This window comes from Pelophylax lessonae, assembly GCF_965119305.1.
Source record: "Pelophylax lessonae genome assembly, chromosome: 2".
Classification (NCBI taxonomy): domain Eukaryota; kingdom Metazoa; phylum Chordata; class Amphibia; order Anura; family Ranidae; genus Pelophylax; species Pelophylax lessonae.
The window spans coordinates 184383271-184407896 of NC_138769.1; the positions used below are offsets into that span (position 1 = coordinate 184383271).

Genomic DNA, 24626 nt, shown 5'->3' on the forward strand with positions numbered 1-24626 from the left:
CCAAGAGGGTTAAGGCAGTGCTAGAAAATAATGGTGGCCACACAAAATATTGACACTTTGGGCCCAATTTGGACCTTTTCAATAAGGGGTGTACTCACTTTCGTTGCCAGCGGTTTCGACATTATTGTCTGTGTGTTGAGTTATTTTGAGGGGACAGCAAATTTACACTGTTATACAAGCTGTACACTTACTACTTTACATTGTAGCAAAGTGTCATTTCTTCAGTGTTGTCACATGAAAATATAGAATAAAATATTTACAAAAATGTGAGGGGTGTACTCACTTTTGTGAGATACTGTACCTTCCTCAACCTCAGAGTCAGAATAAACATTAGAATCAAGTAATAATGCCTGTGCAACCTCAAGGAGCAAGTGAGTGTTGCTGTGTTCAAATAACTCAGCTGACTCCTCCATGTATGATTCTGAGGCTATGGCATGAGTAGCTGTGGACACGGAGGCAGAATAAGCCACTCTGGAAGCTGCTGTGGACTGCGCACTAGTCTTTGCTTGCGTGACAGTGGATGAGGAGGATGAGGATGGTTTAGTAAGCCAGGCCACCACTTCCTCTGCATGCTGTGGCTTGATAGCAAAGGCAGCCACACTAAACAGAGGAAATAGTGACCTATCTGAGGACAGACCATGTTCACTTTTGCCTGTAGACACAGATGATGCTGGTCCACTCACAGTGCCATGGGAAAGGCTGCTTCTCCTTGTTGGCCTCCAATACATGATTGGGGGAGGGGCTCTTTACCAAAATATAATAGCGAAGGGGAAATGTGTACTTAGATGCATTTCTATCAATTAAAAGTGGTGTTTGGTGCACTTTAACCTGAGTACTCACTACACAGACACACTCTGCTGACACACTACACTATACTGAAGAAAAACTGCACTGATGCACCTCAATATACTGTGGTAAAACCGCATTGACGCACATCAATATACTTCAGTAAAAGTGCACTAACACAGTTCAATACTGTATACTGTGAACGCCTACTATACCTCTAGCCATCAAAAACGAAGTTCTTTGCTGTCAGTTCAAACCATGTGAGCTAATTTTTGGAGCCTATACAGGCCGACACTTACTTATGTATCCTGTGAATGCCTACTGTACCTTTAGCCATCAAAAACAAAGTTCTTTGATGTCAGTTAAACCCATGTGGGCTAATTTTTGGGGCCTTTTATGGCCGGTACTTACTTCTGTATCATGTGAATGCCTAATGTACCTTCAGCAACAGAATACTGCATTCTTAGCTGTCAGGTAAACGCATGTGGGCTAATTTTTGGGGCCTGGAATGGCCGACACTTACTTCTTTATCCTGTGAATGCCTAATTTTTCAGACTTGAAATGAAACACAATGAGTCTGTAAAGGTTCCGCCAAATTGTGGAATGGATGCGGACCCATTTTACAGATGTGTGAATGGACCCTTTATGTATTAGACATGTATTTACCGGCTGCTGTCAGTTCTGGCTGATTTATGAAAAAAATATATATATTTTTTGCTGTAAAAAAAAATAAAAATTTAGGGCAACTTTTTCAATTGCAATACTTCTGTTATGACATTGTCCATGTGCTGGGACTATTTGTGCACAGCTAGTACGTCTTTTGTGGCTGCAAATATGACCTAAAGGTTTTTAAAGTTCGCCTCCCATTAAAGTCAATGGGGCCAGCCGCGAACTCGTGTTTCGCGGACTTTTGAGAAAATTTGCGGCTGGCGTTCGCGAACTGCCCCGGCCGATGTTCGTCCATCACTAGAGCCGAATCGCAAAATATGGCCTGGTCAGGAATGGGGTAAAATCTTCTGGTCTTAAAGTGGATAAAAATACGCCCATTGAGAATTTTTTTGTCAAAGACATGCAGCTAAATCCATTTTGGCCTAAATATATGACAAAAATTGAATATATTCGATATTTTTTAACAGTCAAAGTGTCAATTTTCCGCAAAATCTTCTCTCTTTTTTTTATTAATATCGCAAAAAAAAAAAAAGCGCAGAGGTTAACAAATACCACCAAACAAAAGCTCTGTTTGTGGAAAAAAAGGATGTAAATTTCATTTGGGTACAGCATTGCATGACCGCGCAATTGTCAGTTAAAGTCGCGCAGTGCCAAGTTAAAAAAAGTGGCCTGGTCATTGAGCAGCAAAATCTTCAGAGGCTAAAGTGGGTAAAGAGGAGTTTATGTAACACCTTTCTTAGGTTTGTAAGTCGTGGAAAATGTAGCTTTGAGGCTCCTGTTGGTCAAGAGAGGAGGGTGGAAAAGGGGGCTGCCTTAGTGATGCATTTCTAATTTTTTTTTAGTCCTGGGCACCCAGGGCTGTCAGCTTCCACATCCCATTGGCAGCATCTGCATCATATGGTAGGAGATTACAGTATCTAGGGGCGAAAACAGACATGGGGAATTTCCAGTTGACACTCCACTTGGTTACTGGGTCATGAGAATAGACCACTGGCCAAAACTTGCTCAGTATGCAATTTAGATGCTGGGATGCCCTGCATCCATTGAGCTTTCCGAATGGACATTCAGTGCTGCCAGAGGTTTTATGACAGATAAGAGAACACGTCTGTCCACATACTTTGTGGGCTGTCTGACATTTATCAAAGTGAATCAGTCCTAGATTAGCAGCAGCTATCAAGCCCCTGATGCCAATGTCATTGATTAAATGCTGCCAAGCCTTGTAGGTGTTGATTTCAGCTGGAAGAAATTTTTTGCTATAGGTTTCATGGGCACAATTAACACCCAAGGACCAATTTTTTCGCACCTGTTTGACAGTTGCATATCATTTCAATTTTTGACAGCAAGGCCAATTCTTGCTTTCATCAAGAATACCTTTATAGGGTAATTGTGTGAAGGCACCACCGACACCCAAAGACAAATCTTTCCGCACCTGTTACTTCTATCCAAAGTCTGCAAAAGAGACACCAGCATTTATCCAAAAGATTTCTAATCTTGGTCCAAGTGCACTAAATTGTGGCCTCACTATACAGACTGGCTCCCCAAGCCATTTATAAAATAAAGAACGCTTGAAAGGAAAATTTATTTTTTTGGCTTTATAAATGTCATTCACAAGAGAAATACTGCACTAGAGTATAAAAAAGCTTCCCGCACTCAGAGCAAAGATATGTACTTCAAATAATAAATAAAAGATAAAAGTGCAGCGCTAGAAATACAGTATTTGAAACCAATTGATAATACAAAACTATATGAATAAAATAAAAAAAAAAGTTCATAGGGTAAAGATATTACAAAGTCCTGAATTATTGTTCCATGTGAGCAGGAGAAATGCCACCGATGGAAAAGGTGATAGGTATCATAGATGAAAAATAACCAAGATGTTCCTACTTCACACCCAGAGTGGATTTCAAAATATGCTTACTAGAATGTATTGACCACTAGACTATAGGTGATCTCATCAGGCACAGGGATGTGGATCTCCCTTAAACCATGCAACCTATAACCACTTAATGGGCTTGATTCAATCTCAAAAACAGAAAATCAGAAAGCGCTAACATAGTGTACTAACCAATAACACTTTATTGATAAAACCAATAGTTGCAATTACTCAATCCAATATTAAAAGTTACATGTCATCCTAAAACCCTATAATAAACATCCAAAGTCTGTGGCCTTCCTTCGTACATCCCTCCGAGCTCCAGGCTCAAAGAACAGACCCGACTAATCAGAGAATAGTTGCGTGATGATGTCACCGTGCAGCCTCAGCATTTGCACGTCCATTGTAAATAATGCCTACATTGTGTCTAATTTGTGTGTTTCCTATGATCCTCAGCTCCAGCTACTGGCCATAATGTCGTATTCCCATGAAAATATATGTGTGCATATACATGCAAATATATGTGAAAGCCACACTACACTTGCAACTAAAACCTCTAACTGTAACATAAAATTTTATAACAGTGTAATTTATTTTTATTTTAACTGCTTGCCGACCGCCGCAAGTAGATTTACTGCGGCGGTCAGCCCCTGCCAGGCAGAGTGACGTTAATTAACGTCACTAGCCTGGGAGGGTCTGGGGAGCGAGCGCGCGCCCGCGGAGGCGCGCTCCCGCTCCCGCGCGGTCACGCACCCCCCCGCGCGTGTGACCAGCTGACCCGATGTCCGCCGGCCACTCGGCGATCGTCGGGGGAAGAGGGAGAATGTCAGGCAGCTTGTGTAAACAAGCTGCCTGTCATTCTCCTCGCTGTAAAGACACTGATTACTCGGATCTAGTATGTAGATCCGTTGATCAGTGTCCTTACAGCTAGAGCCACAGCCAATCACAGTAAGAATCACGCCCCTAGGGACACACACAGCCCCTCCCTCCCAAATAAAGTTAACCCCTTCACTGCCAGTGTATTTTTACAGTAACAGTGCATATGTATAGCACTGATTACTGTAGAAATGTCACTGGTAACCCCAAAAGTGTCAAAAATGTCAGTCAAGGGTCCGATCTGTCCGCCGCAATGTCGCAGTACCGCAAAAAAATCGCAGATCGCCGCCATTACGCGTTAAAAAAAAAAACAACAAAAATGACAAAAATCTTTCCCTTTGTTAGTAAACGCGATAACTTTTGCGCAAACCAATCAAAATACGCTTTTTGCGATTTTTTTTACCAAACATAGGTAGGATAAAACAAATTGGCCAAAAATGTTAAAAAATTTTGATTTTTACATTTTTTTTGGGGGGAATTTCATATAAAAAAATGTGAAAAATATTGCTATTTTTGCAAAATTGTCGCTCTTTTTTTGTTTATAGCGCGTGATCAAAAAATCGCACAGGTGATCAAATACCACCAAAAGAAAGCTCTGTTTGTGGGAAAAAAAGGACGTCAAATTCGTTTAGGTACAGCGTCGCATGACCGCGCAATTGTCCGTTAAAGTCACGCAGTGCCGAATCGCAAAATACCCCCTGGTCTTTTAGCAGGAAAATCCTCCGGGGCTTAAGTGGTTAAGTGTTACTAAACCCACAACAGTAAAATTAGTCTGTATATGCAGAAAAGCGTGCTTGCTATACTCACTGTGGAACCTAAGGTGTTAATCTTCTGCATTGTGTAAAAAGGTTGTTTGATCCTGTATGCACAGATCCTCCTCTTCTTCCACTGACTCCAGAACATGTCCGGATCAGGCAGAGCCGTTGGTGTCAGGCTGCACATGCTTAGTTTGGTGTGTATTGCTGGAGATGTTTTTTCTTTCTTAGGAGTGTGCACATGATCAGCACAAGGCCAATCAGTACTGTCCAGAGACAGTGTAAGGGGTCCTGCATCCTAATAGGACAGCTCGGTTCAGTGCAGTATGAAAACCCTGCCAACAAGATTTAACTAGTGCTCAGCTGACACTGATAAAACTCAAAAGACTGCAATATACTGCTGATGAGAAAAGGTTTTTAGCTGTTTACATTTACTAAAATAACTAAATTTCCATGTTCTCTGTACTGTGGGAGCGTAGATATAGTGGATGCAGGGTCCTGGGTTTAGTAACACTTTAATATCCATTGAAAGACAAAGGAAGGTAAACATTCTTAGACAATTGGATTATACTGCCACACTAAGGAGGTGGGACATTTCCTTCCCCTGTATGACCTTGCATGTAACTGCCAGGCCTCAATTTTTTTGCTAGTATTTTAAGAGGTTGGCCACCTTCTCCTCCTACATATTCCAAAGAGTATGACACAGCCCAGATGTGGCAGTACATATGTGTTATGTGGTATAACCATTTAAAAAGGTATTGATACACATTTATGTGATGTTATTCAGATACTTATAGTCAGCTACTTACTAAAGGGGTTCTGACAAGCCAAGCTTTGAGTCAGCCATAGACACTACGAGCCGAGGCTTCCCAGAGAATATAGATAGTAAGAGAACCCTGTCCCATTAGCCAGTGATGGAAATGTCTATAAACTCATCTCCCCCTTCTTGCTCCACTGGCTAAACAAGAACAGTCACCCAAAGCTTGAACAGATTGGATAGACAGATCCTGCCTGTATGCCTAATTGCCATCTACAGTTTGTGGCCAGCTTTACACTGTATTTCAATCAGTCATTTCATTTCAGAAAGAACATACACTAACGGGACAATCTTACAAAACAAGTAATTTACAAATGAATGAAAAAGTAAATGTCTCCGTGAGAGCAGGATGGAGGTTCCAGAATGAAAACTGGAGTAGATGGAGTGAACCACTCATAATAGGTAATAAAGTAATTATAGCACTGATTGTTTAACAATTCTGAATAGTTTTTTCTTTTTTTTTGTTAAATGCCGAGAACATGTTTTGTGTATGGATGAACAGTTTAATGGACCTGAACTATATTCTGATAATGCACACACCAGTGTCATTTCAAGCAGTATTATATGATGCTACAGTTAAATCTCACTAGTCGTACAAAAAAAAAAGAGGGTGAAGCAGTTTTAAAATGAACCTTTTTGTTTGTGCACTATTAACCCTTTTGCTGCCAGGCCCTGTGCTCCACTTTTAAACTTAAAGCGGAGTTCCACTCAAAAGTGGAACTCCAATGATCTGCTTCCTCCCCCCCTCCGGTGCCCCATTTGGCACCTTTCAGGGGGGGAGGGGGGAACGTGTACCTGTTTTTGACAGGTACCCTTCCCCACTTCCTGGGAGACAGCGCCACGGCACTGTCCCTCGGATGTACGGCCCCCTCCTTTTTCCTCCGCCGCTGGGCCAATTACAAAGTGCAGCGCGCTTTGCGCATACGCAGAAGGGAACCAGCAGCGAAGCCGAAAGGCTTCACTGCCGGATTCCCATACCCTAGATGGCGTCGGCGGCACCCGAGAGCCTATACGTAAATCGGCTTCGGGTGCCGACATCGCAGGCTCCCTGGACAGCTAAGTTTTACTATTTAAAAGTCAACAGCTACAGTATTTGTAGCTGCTGACTTTTTAATTTTTTTTTTAAAGGAGGGCGGAACTCTGCTTTAACTGGCCAGGTTATTTTTGCAATTTTTCCTCTGCTTTTTTCTTTTTCCCTTACAGCTTTTAGAGTTTGTAAAAGACCCCCAAACCATATATTTTCTGAAAGCACATAACCAGTAGAATACAAATAAGGTGCTACTGATTTTTAGGGCACAATGATATTTGGGCAAATATTTATAAAATCAATAATTATGCTAAAAATACACTGAAATCAATATTAGCAGATACAAACACAGCACATTTTACAAAATTCCTGATAAATATAAAAGCTAACCTGTGTTGAGTTAATATATAACCACTATCTGTAAATTTTAAATTGTGTTTTTCTACAAAATGGTGAAAATCGAACATACGCAAAAATGGAAATATCCAAACTTCTCAAAAAATCTAGAGGTTTTCGTTGTTCCCTTACAGCTTACAGAGTTTGTTTAAGACCAGCCCCCCCAACTATATATATTTTTTGAAAGCACATGACTGGTAGAATACAAATAAGGTCCCATTGATTTTTAGGGCACAATGATATTTGGGTAAATATTTATCAAAAATATATATTCGCTAAAAATTCTCTAAATTCATTTTTAGCAGATACAAACACAGCAAATTTATAGCGGTGGAGCTCTTCCGGAACGCGTTACGTTCCACACAACCGGTAGTGCGTTCCATGGAGGCAGAAAGTGACGCGGTGATGCTCAAAGTCAGTAATTTATTTACTGCACCTGAGCAGAGCATTGTGGGTGGCTTGTGATGTCAGGTTACTATAAGAGAGCTGTCAAAATCAAAATAGCTCATTACGCATGAAGCGTTCGTAGAAGCAGGAGATTTTTTCTATTTTTCGCGCGGGAGGGCGACTGATCATCGGGGAACACTATTTTTTTTATTAAAAGACTTTTCCAAAACTGGCTTTTGTCATTATTTTTTTTTTGTAAATTTTTTTGGTGAATGGGTAGGGGTACCCTGTACCCAATACCCATTCACATAGGAGGGGCAGGATCTGGGGGTCCCCTTGTTAAAGGGGGCTTCCAGATTCCGATAAGCCTTCCCCCACAGACCCCCACAACCACAGCCCAGGGTTGTGGGGAAGAGACCCCTGTCCCCATCAACATGGGGCCAAGGTGCTTTGGGGTGGGGGGCATGTGGCCTGGTATGGTTCAGGGGGGGGCGCTCGCTCGCCCCCATGCCCATCTTGGCCAGCCAGGCTGTCCGCTCGGATAAGGGTCTGGTATGGATTTTAGGGGGAACCCATGCTGTTTGTTTTTAAATTTTGTCGCGGGGTTCCCCTTAAAATACATAACAGACCCAAGGGGCCTGGTATGGATTTTGAGGGGGGGACCCCACGCCATTTTTTTTTCTTTTTTTTTTCATTTTTTTTTCCCTTTCACTTTAAGCATTATTAAAATCACTGCTCCTGTAAAAACGATTGTTTTTTAAAAAAAAAATTTTGCATTGATTCATGTCCCCCAGGGCAGTACCCAGGTCCCAAAAAAACTTCTTTGGGTCAATAACTTGCATTTAAAGCGGAGTTCCACCCTAATTTTGAACTTCACATCATGCATATCTATATCCCTATCTAAACTCAATTTGGCTATTTTTTTTTTTTTTTTATGTTCCCTAGCCTTATTTTTAATGAAAAATAACTTAACTTTCTCCCACTTCCTCCTTATGGGGCCGCGGCCACCGACGTCATTTCCTGCTTTGCATTGACTCCTGGGAGATGAGTGTCATCATTCCGAGGAGTCAATGCACCAGCACCAGTGTCCCTCGTCACTTTCGGTGCAGGCGCGTCATTCTCTGCCTATGGATGGAGAACAGCTTCTGGGCATTCGCAGGAAGCTGTGGGATGACCCACCTGTCCCGGAAGTGACGAGGGTATAGCATTCTGGGACTTGCGAAATCCAGGAAGAGGGACACTGTAGCTTCAGCTGCCCACACCGCAAATGGCCGCGCTGGACAAGTACTTTACAAGGTAAGTAATTCATCCTGCAGGTACACTAAACAGGGGACAGTTTAGAAGATATCATTGTTTAAATGCACTAGCCCTGACTATTCTAGGGGTATTTTTAGGTTAAAAAAAAAATTGGCCGGAACTCCGCTTTAAGCCTTTAAAATTAGGACTTTTTGATTTTTCATGTTCGTGTCCCATAGACTTTAATGGAGTTTGCATGTTCGCTAGAACATTTCCCCTGTTCGAGATGTTCTGGTGCGAACCGAACAGGGGGGGTGTTCGGCTGATCCCTACCCACTAGGTTAACCCCTTTCCTGCCAGTTTCATTATTACAGTACCAGTGCATATTTTTAGCACTGATTACTGTAGTAATGTCACTGGTCCCCCAAAAGTGACAAAAAGGTCAGTTGGGTGTCAGATCTGTCAGCAACAATGTTGTAGTCCTGCTAAAAATCGCAGATTGCCATCATTACTAGTAAATAAATAAGCAAAAATGACATAAACCTTTCCCCTAGTTTGTAGACACGATAACTTTTGCGCAAACCAATCAAAATACGCTTATTACATTTTTTTTTTTAAACCAAAAATATGTAGCAGAATAAAAATTGGCACCTGATTTTACATTTTCTTTTTTTTTTTTTGGGGTTGGGGGGAAATGTTATATAGAAGAATGTGAAAAATATTGTTTTTTTTTTTTTCAGAATTGTCGCTATTTTTTTGTTTTTAGCGTGAAAAATAAAAATCACACAGGTGATCAAATACCACCAAAAGAAAGGGGGAAAAAAGGGAAAAAAAGGACATTTATTTTATTTAATTTCAATTACAGCATCGCACGACTGCGCAATATTCCGTTAAATTAACCCAGTGCCGAATCACAAAAAATGGCCTGATCATTAAGGGGGAAAATCCTTCCAGCCCAGAACTGGTTAAATATGCATTTGAAGGTTTTTTTGTTTTGTTTTATCTCATAGATAGGTGTAAAAAAAAAAACCTGTTAATCAGAAATTTAGAGCTGTCCAGTCTCCTAAAAATTTAGTAGTTTTGCAAGAGAAAACTGGGCAGGACTGATAACACTCTGCCCCAAAAAAATGTTATCAGTCCGCAACAGAACTTAAGAGCTGAGTGCATTCAGCTGTACTTGCAGTTTTTAAATGGCTAAAACAAAGAAAATGTGCATGTTTTGCAGAAATGTACTGAATTTTTTTAAACTACCATACAATCCCCCACCTATGTGGTGAGAGCACTGGAAGCTAAAAATATCATCTCCCATCTGTTTATCAACGTCATTTTGCAGTCATCACCTGACAAACAGTGTTACCTAATGGCTCATTTGAAAATCTTACAAAAGATTTCTTGCTCAATCAGAAAAGGGTTTGAAACTGTTAGCCTCATAAACTGACAACAGGCAAATCTAAAACTCACCACTCACATTACAATCGGACTGTACGATCTCTTTTAGATTCACAAACAACTATGTAGTACAAGGGCCTGCCTGATTGGTTAAGAGATTGAATAGTATAAGTCAATGATGGCGAACCTTGGCACCCCAGATGTTTTGGAGCTAAAGCTCCCATGATGCACTTGCACTCTGCAGTGTAGTTGAGCGTCACGGGAAATGTAGTTCCAAAACATCTGGGGTGCCAAGGTTCGCCACCACTGCTCTAGGTAGACCCTTGTATTACATAGTTTGGTAAATCTGAAGTAGGTTGTACAAATATTGCATAATGGGATTGTAACAATATGGTGAGCTTTAGTATACGGTGTGTAGTCAGTAAAGCCCCATACACACGATCAGATTATCGAACGATCTGCCTTTTTGTGGCATGCTAGTCTGATGTGGAAAGTGAAGAGGTTTTTTTCATTCGAATTTTCCCGTACGACAGAATTCTACTTCAGAAGTGACGTCATGTGTTGGATTGCTTTGTATGTGTTCTTTCGTCTCTGAGCATGCCTAGTCTTGCTCTTAAGATTTTTTTCCGTCAAAATCTGTACTAATGAGACGAAAATCGGACGTTGTATTACGGACAACAAAAATTTTATAGCCTGCACATCAGGATTTTGTCAGCCGAAAAGTCGGAGTTGGCTGTCGAAAGCGCCATACTAACGAAAATCGGCAGATCGGTCGTCGGACGAATTTTCCCTACAGATTTTCTTATCGTGTGTACGGGCCTTTACCCTCATTAATCTGCACATGCACAAGTTTTAGGCAAAATCTTGCGATTACGTTTTGTCTTGTTCATGGTTATGTTTTCAGATAACAGCATTTCAGTGAAATTCACTTTTACATATTCTTTCCCATAGAACCTGCTTCCCCACCTTTTACACAAAATCAAGATCTGCTCGTATTGGGAATCATAACAATTGCTATTCTATTCCTTCTTATTTTCTTGTGTCACAGGTAAAGTCCTAACATTATTGTGAAGATTGTTTATAGCTATTTATTAAATGTAAATAGTTATAAAAAACTAATTTAAATAAAACATATAAGATGTATATGTAACAATAGTTTTTTTGAGTATACGTACATATAGAGTTTGTCATCCAAAGTCATCAAGTTAAGGTAATCTTACCAGTTATTTCATATTATAGTACATGCTTGCTTATATGTTTAACTTGGAGGAAATTATCTTATGGTGTTTGATTCCTGGGTTTAACCACTTAAGCCCCGGAAGATTTTACCCCCTTCCTGACCAGGGGGTATTTTGCGATTCGGCACTGCGTGACTTTAACGGACAATTGTGCGGTCGTGCGACGCTGTACCTAAACGAATTTGATGTCCTTTTTTTCCCACAAACAGAGCTTTCTTTTGGTGGTATTTGATCACCTGTGAGATTTTTTGATCATGCGCTATAAACAAAAAAAGAGCGTCAATTTTGCAAAAATAACAATATTTTTCACATTTTTTTATATGAAATTCCCCCCAAAAAAATGTAAAAATCAAAATTTTTTAACATTTTCGGCCAATTTGTTTTATGCTACATATGTTTGGTAAAAAAAATCGCAAAAAGCGTATTTTGATTGGTTTGCGCAAAAGTTATCGCGTTTACTAACAAAGGGAAAGATTTTTGTCATTTTTGTTGTTTTTTTTTTAACGCGTAATGGCGGCGATCTGCGATTTTTTTTGCGGTACTGCGACATTGCGGCAGACAGATCGGACCCTTGACTGACATTTTTGACACTTTTGGGGTTACCAGTGACATTACTGCAGTAATCAGTGCTATATATATGCACTGTTACTGCAAAATTACACTGGTAGTGAAGGGGTTAACTTTATTTGAGAGGGAGGGGCTGTGTGTGTCCCTAGGGGCGTGATTCTAACTGTGATTGGCTGTCTGTTGAGCTGTAGAAACAGTGATCAACGGTTCTACATAGTGATCACAGTTTCTACACAGGGGAGAATGACAGGCCGCTTGTTTACACAAGCTGCCTGACTTTCTTCCTCTGCAGCGGCGATCGCAGAGTGACCGGCGGCGCACGCTCGCTCCCTAGACCCTCACAGGCTAGTGACATAGACCTACGTCACTTTGCCTGTGAGGGGCTGACTGCTGACGTAGATAGTCGTGCGGCAGTCAGCAAGTGGTTAAAGGAGCTATAGCCAGTTACAATATACTAAAAGTATTAAAAAAAAAAATTCTGTTCACAAATTGTGCAGCCACAGTAGAGGGGTCTCTTTTAGATTACAGTGTAAACACAGAGTCACTTTTATACAGTAACATACCTGCTAAAAAAAGAGAATGTGTTGAAATGCAGCCACCGCCAGTATTTAAGTGTTACTAAATCCACACCAATAAAATCAGTCTGCATATGCAGTAAAGCATGCTTGTTCTACTCACTGTGGAACCTAAGAGGTTAATCCTCTGCATTGTGTAAAAAGGCTGTTTGATCCTGTATGCACCGATCCGCCTCCTCTTGGATTGTCCCCATAACATGTCTGGATTTGACGAGTTAGTGGAGTCAGGCTGCACATACTCAGTTTGGTGTGTATTGCTAGAGAGTTTTTTCTTTTTTTTTTTGGGAGAGTGCATGTGATCAACACAGGGCCAATTAGCACTATCCAGATAAAGGTTCAGGGGCCCTGCATCCTGATAGGGCAGCCAGTGCAGTATGAAAACTCCTCCTACAAGCTTTAACCAGGTACTGATAGAAGTCACAAGACTGCTATCTATTGCAAAGGAAAAGGTATTAAAGAGGTTGTAAACCCATAGATTTTTTTTTTTTTTTCGCAACCTGAAAGAGAAACACATAATGAGCTAGTATGCAGCGCATACTAGCTCATTATGAAATACTTACCTTAGAACGAGCCCCCGCCGTACCGCCCGCTTACCTGTATGACGGGCGACTGGAGTCGCCCGTCTTCCGGCCATCTGATTAGCCGGAGCCGCGGTGATGTCACGCGCGCGGGAGTCGACGGACACGGCACGGGACTCTGAAGGAACGGCACCAGCAGCCGTTCCTTCAGAGCGCATGCGCCAGTGACGTCACTGGCTGCATGTAAGGTAAATATCTCCTAAACGGTACATGTTTAGGAGATATTTACAGTACCTATAGGTAAGCCTTATCATAGGCTTACCTATAGGTAAAAGTGTCAGAGGAGGGTTTACTTCCTCTTTAAGCAGTTTATATTTATTAAATTGATTGCATTTCCATGTTCTGTGTACTGTGGGAGAGCAGATATAGTGAATGCAGGGATCTGAGTTTAGTAACACTTTAATCAGTCAGAAAGGTTGAAGATCTTTCACCTCAGTCACATGCTTTGGTTCCTCCCAAAAGGCTTGTATCACCTATGGTGTCTATGAGCCAGTGGGAGAGGCCACAGCATGCAGAAGGGAGCAGGTGGAATACTTACAGTGAAGCAGTAGCATTTGAAGGTACATTGCCTCTTTTCTTAGCAGGTATGTTATTATATAGACTTGACCCTGTGCTGACTCTGTTAAGTAGGTTCAGGGCCGCTGATAGGGGGGGACCACCAGCCCTCTTGTAGGGGGCCCGAGCACACAGGGGGGCCCACACAGAGAGGGGGATTAGTGATGGACAACAAATACAGAAATCTTCCTCCAGCACCTGAATCTGATCTGTCCCTCTCCCTGCTATCAGCTTTTATCTGTTGAGAAAGAGACAGTCGTCCCTCACTAATCCCCCTACCTTGTGTGGGCCCCCCTCCCAGCACTTATCTCTGCTCAGGAGTTTATTTGTAAATTGTAACTTTGTTTCTCTCTCTCTCTGATCACTGAGCTCCAACTGCCCAGCCTGTATATTTTTCTCATCTCATCTTCTTTTTTATTTCACATTAGATTTAGCAGGAATTATGCGAGTTATGTTATATTTGTGTCTGCTAATAGTGATTTTTGTTGATTTCCTTGGGGGGGCCCTGCCAGGTAGTCTGTACGGGGCCCCGCGATTTCTAACAGCAGCCCTGAGTAGGTTTCATATGACATTAGTGTAGTGTAAAGAACTCTGCCGGGTTCTTAGTTCACCAGTCCAAGTTGAGTTTGTTACCAGGGGGTAAACAAAAAAGCAAAAAAGTTGAGCACTGTTCTATAAGGGTTCTTTGGAAGAGGTCTTTTAGTCCCTCCTGCCTTGGGCAGAGGTTTCAGGTCAACAGGCTGTGTGCCTGATTGGAGCCCAATGCCTAGATGGCTTTGCCCTTTTACAGGCTTTTTGGCATGTTGTGTTATGAAACTTCACTGGAGGTGCTGAGTCACATTAGAACCTCAAGTTTTGTGGAAGGTTATTTCAGTGGTAGCTGTATTCAGTGTTGGGGGTAACTAGTTACAAAGTAACTGATTACAGTAACTACATTACTTTTTTTGGTAACTAAGTAAAGTAACTAGTTACAATACTAATATTGGTAACTACACTACTTTACTAGGCTATAGGAAGTAACTACACTACTTTACTAGGCTATAGGAGGTAACTACACTACTTTACTAGGCTATAGGAGGTAACTACACTACTTTACTAGATTATAGGAACGCGCTTTCCTGCGTTACCCAAGCCGTGCGATACAATCGTTATTTCGAAGAATAGAGAGGGATGCAGTTTATGACTTTTTGTTGCACTTTATGTTTTATTCTGTTTTTTCCAGGTTTTGTTCTCATGTTTCCCAAAGTCTGTGTTTATACAATAAACTCTATGCAGAAAGAGTGTCATGTATCTTCTTCTACACGGTCAATTAAGAAAGAGGAGAGTAAAGTAATAAGTAGTGAAGTTACTTTTCAAATGCAGTAACTAGTAAAGTAATCTCATTACAATTTACAGAAGTAACTAGTAATTAGTAACTAGTTACATTTTTTGAGTAACTACCCCAACACTGGCTGTATTAAACTAAAGTTGAACCCCACCCAGACATTGCCAGTCCTCAGAAATAAGTAAAGTAAGTGAACTGCCTATGGACAAGGTGCTTTTAGAAGACTGAGGCTCTTCTGATGGATGCCATTGAATTAAAGACATTTCAGGAATGTCCCTATCTCCCTCTTACCCAGCATAGATTTTCAGGTGTTACAGAGAGAAAGTGGATGTAAACTGCCAGGAGATGATCATCTCACATGACACCCTCAAAACAGTGTTAACTAAAATAGCTTCATCTGCTTGCAAATGCTTTTAATTTTGTAGGGACAACTCAGCACAGTTGCCAAAGATCCTTATCATAGGTTTAATTTGTTAAATTTGCCTACAGCAAACAAAAAAAAAACAGACAACAATGGTTAGAATTGTGGAAATTCTTTTTCTTGTTGTAAGTGGAAAGTGGAAGAGCAGAAATTTCTTCTGAGGAAGCATACATGGAATGGAATATGACTACTGTAATTACAGTGAAATAATGGCATCCATAGGGCCTGATAGTCCGATACACTCTCACAGTCTCCTGTTGTGTGTTTTTGTCAAAACAATGCCCCTGGTGACATCAGAACCTCCATTATCATTTAGTTTACAGTTAGCAAGTGCTTGGCTCATGACATGCACAGTAATATAATGCAGGTCCTCCTTAGTGCCATTAGTATGTCCACTATAACTGGTTCCTTTCTGTTCAGAGACTCTTACACTTATTCTATGCCATGTCTCCTTGTGTATGCAGTGTGTGTTCTGTCTGTTTTACTGTCAGATAATTGTGAAGATAATCTGATCTTCTTTAGACAGCCTTTGATGGTGGGATTTTCGGTAGATACCCCATCGACGCAGTCAGCGTTGATGGGCTGTCCCTCCCGTGGAGCTATTGTGTTCTCCAAGCAGGCACAGGGAGAGCCGTCACAGCTGGCAGAATATTCATTGATTATTGCTAGCAGCTATAGCTGCTGGCAATAATTGCATGAAAAATCCGATAGGCTGGTTGTACCCAAGTTGATCAGTCGATAAGGAACAATCAGTCTGCCCATACATGGTTCGAAACTCGGACAGTCCCTGCTGAACCAGCCGGGATTCATCTCGTCTAGGGCCAGCTTTACTCTACTCCTGTTTGCTCACTTTCATCCCTTTGCTTTCCTCTGTGTCTTTTTCACATCCTTCCCTTGACATGTTCTTTCACCAACCCTTATCCTCCTACTTTGACTCATCTCATCTATTTCCAGTCATTCACAGATTTGTCCAGTGGCGGAACTACCAGGGTTGCAGCAGTCACACTTGCGACCGGGCCCTGGTATCCCGCCACTGTGGGGGGGGGGGGGGCGCTGACTTCTCTGGTTACACTCCAGACGGAACAGGGACATTTGCTGCACAGCGCAGCGGACCGCCCACACAGTCTCCGCCGGGTCCGTGCAGCTGCAGGCAGATGAAGGGGCATTCTGTCTGAGAGCCGAATCTGCTGACCCAGTACAGTGATGGGGGAGGAGCTGCAATTGTGATTGGATGTGATGCTGAATGAGGATGGATGTGACAGGAGACACGTGGAGGCGGAGTGGAGGGAGCCGAGAGAGACAGCAATGCAGGGGGGACCGAGTGCACACTGACAGCAAGTAAGTGTCACTGAATCCATTCCCCACCACCGCTCCTGATTTAATCCCTCCCTAGCACTGACACTCCTCCCATCCATCCATCCCTAGCACTGACACTCCCAGGCCCAGCACTGACACTCATCCAATCCATCTCTAGCACTGGCACTCCGAGTCCTCCCACCCACCCCCCCCAGCACTGACACTCATCCCATCCATCCCTAGCCCTGACACTCATCCCATCCATCCCTAGCACTGACACGCATCCTATCAATCTATGAATCCCTAGCACTGACACTCCTCCCCCCCGTAATGACATTCATCCCATCCTTCCCTAGCCCTGACACTCCTCCCCCCACCCCCCCAGCACTGACACTCATCCCATCCATCCCTAGCCCTGACACTCATCCCATCCATCCCTAGCACTGACACTCATCCCATCCATCCCTAGCACTGACACTCATCCCATCCATCCCTAGCCCTGACACTCATCCCATCCATCTCTAGCCCTGACACTCATCCCATCCATCCCTAGCACTGACACTGATCCCATCCATCCCTAGCACTGGCACTCCTCCCACCCACCCACCCCCCAGCACTGACACTCATCCCATCCATCCCTAGCCCTGACACGCATCCCATCCATCCCTAGCACTGACACTCATCCCATCAATCCCTAGCACTGACACTCCTCCCACCCCCCGTACTGACATTCATCCCATCCATCTCTAGCCCTGACACTCCTCCCACCCACACCCCCCAGCACTGACACTCATCCCATCCATCCCTAGCACTGACACTCAACCCATCCATCCATCCCTAGCACTGACACTCATCCCATCCATCCCTAGCCCTGACACTCATTCCATCCATCCCTAGCACTGACACTCATCCCATCCATCCCTAGCACTGACACTCATCCCATCCATCACTAGCACTGACACTCATCCCATCCATCCCTAGCCCTGACACTCATCCCATCCATCCCTAGCCCTGACACTCATCCCATCCATCCCTAGCACTGACACTCATCCCATCAATCCCTAGCACTGACAATCCCCCCCTGTACCGACATTCATCCCATCCATCCCTAGCCCTGACACTCATTTCATCCATCTCTAGCCCTGACACTCATCCCATCCATCCCTAGCACTGACAATCCTCCCCCCACCGCCCCCCCCAAGAACTGACACTCATCCCATTCATCCCTAGCCCTGACACACATCCCATCCATCCCTAGCACTGACATTCATCCCATCCATCCCCAGCACTGACACTCATCCCATCCATCCCTAGCACTGACACTCCTCCCACCCCCCCCCCCTGTACTGACATTCATCCCATCCATCCCTAGCACTGACACTCACCCCCAGCCCTGACATTCATCCCATCCATTCCTAGCACTGACAGTCCTCCCACCCCCCCCCCTCCATAGCCCTTACACTCATCCCACCCCCCTTCGCTAGCCCTGACACTCATCCCATCCCCCCAGCACTGACACTCATTCCATCCCCCCCAGCACTGATAATCATCCCATCCATCCCTAGCCCTGACACTCCTCCCACCCCCCCTCCCCAGCCCTGACACCCATCCCATCCCTAGCACTGACACTCATCCCACCCCCTCTAGCCCTGACACTCATCCCATCCATCCCTAGCATGGACACTCCTCCCATCCATCCCCAGCCCTGACACTCCTCCCACCCCCTCTCCCCAGCCCTGACACTCATCTCATCCCATCCATCCCCAGCACTGGCACTCCTCCCACCCACCCCAGCACTGACACTCATCCCGCCCCCCCCCGTAGCATTGCCACTCATCATCCCACCCCCCGTAGCACTGCCACTCATCATCCCACCCCCCGTAGCACTGCCACTCATACCCCCCCCCCAGCACTGCCGCTCATCCCCCTTCCCCACCAGCACTGCCACAATTGCATGCTCCAGGGTTCCCATACAGCCACCTGTACACCTAAATAGGGGGGGCGACATATAAAGGAATTTTTAGTAAACTGTGTTTACTATGCTTCAATTTGTGAATAAACACGAAGCCTCTATACAGAGCTATTCCTGTCCATTCATTCTGTGCAGCTGAGGTTGCAGAGATGGAGATTGGAGGCTGTGTCCTTAAACTCCTTTCCCAGTTTCAATGATGAAACATGAGAGGTCTGTTTAGAACCCTGATATCTCACCCACAGTCCATATTCCCATCGCACATTTTCTTGGAATGAGCTCTTAAGGTACTGGGTGCTGTAGCGACCGCCAGCTGGATACTGGAACCTGCACGATATGTAGCTATTCACCAGCACACCACGGATCATCAATTTTGTCCAAACGTTTTTTTATTCAAGAAAATTCACATCACAAAACTCAAAAAATCAATTTTGTCCAAACGTTTTTTTATTCAAGAAAGATCACATCACAAAACTGTGTAATGCAAAGTTTTGGAGCCACGCAGGACCCCTTGGTCAGGCCTTTATTTGGACTAAATTGATGATCCTTGGTGTGTTGGTGAATATCTACATATGATCTCTCACCCAAGCTCCACCAAGGGGCTCCTAAAAAAAAAAAAAAAAAAATGTAAAAAAAATTATAAAAAATAAAATTGTGAAAAAAAAATAAACTGGTAAAAAATAAAATAACTAAAAATAACTAAAAAAAAAAAAAATGACACCAGTGGCTGAACTACCAGGGTCCCAAAAGTTGCACTTGTGACCGGACCCTAGCATTTTGCCACCGGCTGGGGGTCAGGGGGACCCTTTATGGTGTCTTGCACCCGGGCCCGGAAGATTCTAGTTACGCCTCTGGATTTGTCTCTGTCAGCAAAACATTGAATGGTTTTGCTTCCAGAGGCACCATGCATCCTATCTACTAAAAATTGTAACACCAATCATTGCATTATGAAACTAGGGAAAGTCCCCCTTAATATATATTGGTGGAGGAGTCTTTGGAAACAGGCTGCACTGGTAATTTTCATGTGAGTACATGAAGTTATGACACACAAAACTCTCCACCAGATGTGTTTTTTCTTCCTAAAAATAATGTCAGTTACACTTTACAAGTCATTTTGCTGCCTAAGAATCTTATTTCTACAAAAATCCCACACTTCTCATTTACCATAGAAATTTCTATTACAAATCCCTCCTTGTCAGGCTACGTGGTCTTGTCTTTTCTGTGCCTGGGTCATTCCGCATAAGAAAAAGGGAAGGAAATCACCTCTTACAGGCACACTTTTATCTGATTGGGACAACAATATGCTCCATTTAAGGAACCGGGTCTCTGATACCACGCTATGATAGGAGACATGGTGCCAAATATTGTAGACACCTTACATGCAGAGCTCAGCAGTAAAATTCCTGACCAAGGGAAAGTAACAATTTTTCTGAATCAAGCCCTGCTGTTACTTCCCTACTCCACATCCTTCTGTACATAACACAACAGATAAACATTTTTTTTTCGCCACCATTGCTCCACATATTGCTCCTGACAAGTCTGCAGCATTCTTCTTTCTGGTGTTCTGTTCCTGTCTTGCTGCTTACCATTGCTGATTGCACAAACTCCTTTGTGCCCTATTGCTGTCCCCTTAGTTTTGCTTGGTTCTAAAATTCTGCACACATAAGCGGTAATCTCAGTTACCTCTTCCTGCCATTATTGATGAATGTGTCCTGCGATACCTGTTACTGTGTAGATTTTGCACGCACATACTGTATTTTGGTTGCACCCACAGATTAGGCTTCATATGATGCCCCAGGGTGCTTAATGTCCATGTTCCGAGCAGTTCTCTCAGATAGAAGTTACACAATCTCTTTCCATTCAAAAACATTAAAATATATGCAGTACAAACTAAAAAAAGGTTTATAAAAATTTGCATATTAAAGTACAATAGCTGATAAAGAAGGCCAGTCATGATTAAAGCACAATGGTTTTCCTTATTTGCATATTCTGCTTCAGAAAGTATTGATGGCAGTGGTTCAGTGTAAAATTCAAGTATGTAATCTTTTTTAAAAAGTCAGCAGCCTCCATATTTTTATGACAGTTTATTTAACATTACCGTTCTTAGATCAATATGATCGTAGTATGCAGTTTTTTAAAGTGTATGTTTTTTTAGTCACGTTTGGGGGTTTAGAGTTTTATGGTACAAGTGGGGTAGTATTAAAACCTTTGGTTATAACTGCTATATGGGGCTCCTTTAGAGAGGTTTTCCCTCACTTTCTGTCCAGGTGATAATAGATTTACAAAGCAGGGAGTAAGGGAAAATCTGTGACAAGGACACAGGCAAAAATAAAAATCTGACAAAGATTGTAGCCTTCCTCTACTTAAAAAAACTCTCTCTGTTGGAGAGTTCCCATCACTTCCTATCTAGTAAAAAATATTGTCAGCAGGACAGGAAGTGAGGAAAATATTGCTAAAGGATCCCATGGATAGCAGTAAAAATCAAACAATAATGAAACACTATTTCCAAAAAAGCTACATCTTTGTATTGTTTTTTTCATCATTTACTATCTGGCAGGTGCCAGTAACAAATAAGCACTGCATGGATTTGTAAAAATACTGCAACATATTTTTTTTTTTTATTATTTAGGTTTCAAGTATGGAAAAGACTATTTCCGCAAATACCGAAACCGGCAGAGAAATTTTTTGAAACCGTTGAACAGAATGAATTAATGGTATGGCCATATATTTGACCTTTATAGTGTTAAACTGCAGTTATAATTAAAATGAAGGTTAGGACCACTATTCAGGAACAGATTTGTGCAAAGCATTCAAATTCAGTAGACCCTATGCAATGACCAGTCCCTAAGACATCTTCAGGTAAACATTTCTATTTATAAATGGTTAACTCAAGGTTTTGCAAGAATAAAAGAACAAGTATTTAAAGCGGAGTTATACCCTGAAAAAAATGTTTTAGATAAAAATCCCCCCGGGACAGTCAGGGCTAGTGCATTTAAGCAGTGATAGCCTGAGCCTCTGAACTGTCCCCTGTTTCACTTAATTTTTGGAAGAAATACTTACCTTTAAAATGTCTTGTCCTGCGCTGCCATCTCAGGTGTGGGCAGCTGAAGCTGGAGCGTCCTCTTCTGTGTCCTCTTCAGTGACATCAGAGTCCCAGAATGCCCTGCACTGGCCCTGCTCGTCACTTTCGGTGAAGGCGCGTCATCACTGCACAGCTTCTGGGCATGCCCAGAAGCTGTTCAGCAGGGAAAAATCATATAATATGGCATCAAACCTAAACACTTTGTATTTGTATGCAATCAAGCAGCTTTACTATCAAACCTACACTGGAAGGTTAAATCTGATTGCTGGCTGATTAAAAGTATCTCCAGATTTTGGTAACAACACTCCCACTGGGGAAGATTTGTCCCTAGACTCCCTACCCCTCCTTTATAATGAAGTATATTGTTGATCCCTAAATGTGATTGGCATCCTCACTGACCAAAGAAGAGATGGAAAAAGTGGGGCCAAGTTCAACATATTTACAAGAAATATCGACACTTGCATGGAATGTTAGCTGCATATTATTTGGAATCTATTTACGGTATTTTCCTCATTGGGGGAATTTTCCCAGGCTTTTGATAGATTCGCTTTAAAAACCACATAAACAATTTTGGGATGCAAAGCCACTTTGAGCCCCTATTCACACCAGTGTATCGGAATAGCTTGCGCAAAATCACGAAAACAATTTGTTGCAGTTGTGACATTCATTGTTAATGGCACACCAAACATACCAAGCAAAAAGTACTTTCTTGCATGCACAAAAATTTGTGGTACTGAAATTGCAGAATGACCAGAGGCTTAAAAAGGTACATGGGAGTGACGGTGATCAAAAGGCTGACCCAAGCAGTAGAAATGTGGTACAGAAACCCATCTGTACCACATTTCTACTGCTTGGGTCAGCCTTTTGAATTAATGAGCTGTCCTACTCACGAAGCATGACAACGCACAAAACTTGCAACACCCAGTGTCGCGCTGCACTAATGTGAACAGGGGCTAATGCTTTTCATTTTTGTTTTGAACCCTGCACGAGCTTGTATCAGATGTGTGAAAGTTTTCCTTTTTCATTTCAGGAAAAAAATATGAAGAAATATCTTCCTGAAGAAGACGAAGAATGTATTTGCTTACAAATAACAGAAATTCCTCAAAATGAGCAACCTTAATATTAGAGTGGGAATAGGAGGATACACCAGGAACATCCAAATTTTTGTGTTAATAAATTGTAAAGAAGGCATTAGCCTAGAACCAAATATATTTATTTAGTGTAAAACTCCATTATATTTGCAGTCCTACTTGTAAGTTCCTACCACAATCTGCCTTTGCTGGACCTACTGTACATTGCAGATTTCTAAGTGAATTTGTTGCGGCCAAATCTTCTGACAAGTATTTGCAGTATAAGAGCAATTTGAATGGGTAGATGACTTTCTGCTTTGGTTCTTTATCTCAGAACTTTTAAAATAAATGTAAGTCAGACATAGGTTGTCGCAATCGTTCAGCGCCCAATATGAAGTGGTTTTTAGTAAAAGCTTAATTGAAAGGATATTTGGATGTTTACAATAAATTATGCATTTGACCCTACAGCCAATATAATATGTTACCCCTTTTGGAGATAAATCCTGTGTCTAGCTGTATGTGCTGGCTTGGTTTATATATCCTTGTGATCTTGAAGTACAGAAGACTTGCTCTGTGTTGGACTGAACGAGCAACCCACCTCTTAAAAGCAGCTTGTTCATACCACCAAAGAATATCCAAAGTTAAGCAGGAGACTGTAAACCATGCTGCTGGAAACTAGACACACAAGACCAGTGGTGGCGAACCTTGGCACCCCAGATGTTTTGGAACTTAATTTCTCATGATGCTCATGAACTCTGCAGTGTAGTGGAGCATCATGGGAAATGTAGTTCCAAAACATCTGGGGTGCCAAGGTTCGCCATCCCTGCCCTAGACAATAGCTTTAAATTAACGCTATCACAAAATACAATATTTACACGCATTGTTTTCTGCAGTAAAGAAGACCTGATCAGCTGAAGGTGCCCTGCCTAAACCCCATGCCAATTTATATGGGGGATCCATGCTCGGTGCAACCTTCTTGTCCTCACTTGTTGAACATTAGTTGCTTTGTAAACATGATCCAGGGTGGATACTTCTTTTATATAGTCACAGAGGGTGCAAAAGATTATGAGGTAATACACACCACTTTTACGTAAGTGATGTTCAGTACTTCTGTATTAGACTGTATATAGGAACTGATGGGGAGGAATAGTTCTTTATTAGGGCAATTACTTCACATGAGGTGGGTTTCCTGAAAGAACTGGCAACATGTCCAAAGGACCCCTTTACTAGTTCACTATATGCCACAAAAACTGCTTACATACAGCAAGATAATTTTATTCTACATTCAGCTAAATTACTGCCAGACCGCCAATTTTGTCTTTCACTCATCAAGAGTCAGGATATAATCAGCAACACATTTTTAAAACACTGAGCATTAAATTATTTTAGTACGAACCTACTTCCTATGCATAGTTAAAGCAGCATGCTAATGGTATCCACATATAGGTTAGAATATAATATGAACAAGTATTGTCTATCAAAGTCACACCTCCGAGGAATCTGGCTGTATTTAGCAAAGTTTGCGCTTCCAGAGCATTGCAGTGTTTCCTCTGTTGTTAGTTTAGTTTGATGCTTTTGGCTCATGTGTGTGATTGTATGTACAGTATTAATACACTGTGTCCTTAGAATTAATGTTTTGAGGCTTGAATTCATTGCACTTGAGTTTCCCCATTGTTCTAGATGTTTTACATAATTTTACCAGAAACCTATATAGCAATATTGGATTCAGATTTTGCAATT

The 24626-nt window shown here is 42.3% G+C and overlaps 1 protein-coding gene across 1 annotated transcript in view; it reads left to right on the top strand.

Moving 5' to 3' along the window:
• Nucleotides 1-22936, top strand: part of LOC309548015 (granulocyte-macrophage colony-stimulating factor receptor subunit alpha-like) — a gene marked incomplete at its 3' end in the record, with an annotated part of 96620 nt that extends 73684 nt beyond the window's left edge. Inside the window, exon 7 of the mRNA XM_082247995.1 lies at nucleotides 22847-22936. Within this exon, the coding sequence (XP_082104121.1) occupies nucleotides 22847-22936 (90 nt within the window). The remainder of the gene's footprint in view (nucleotides 1-22846) is intronic.
• Nucleotides 22937-24626: the final 1690 nt, after the last annotated feature.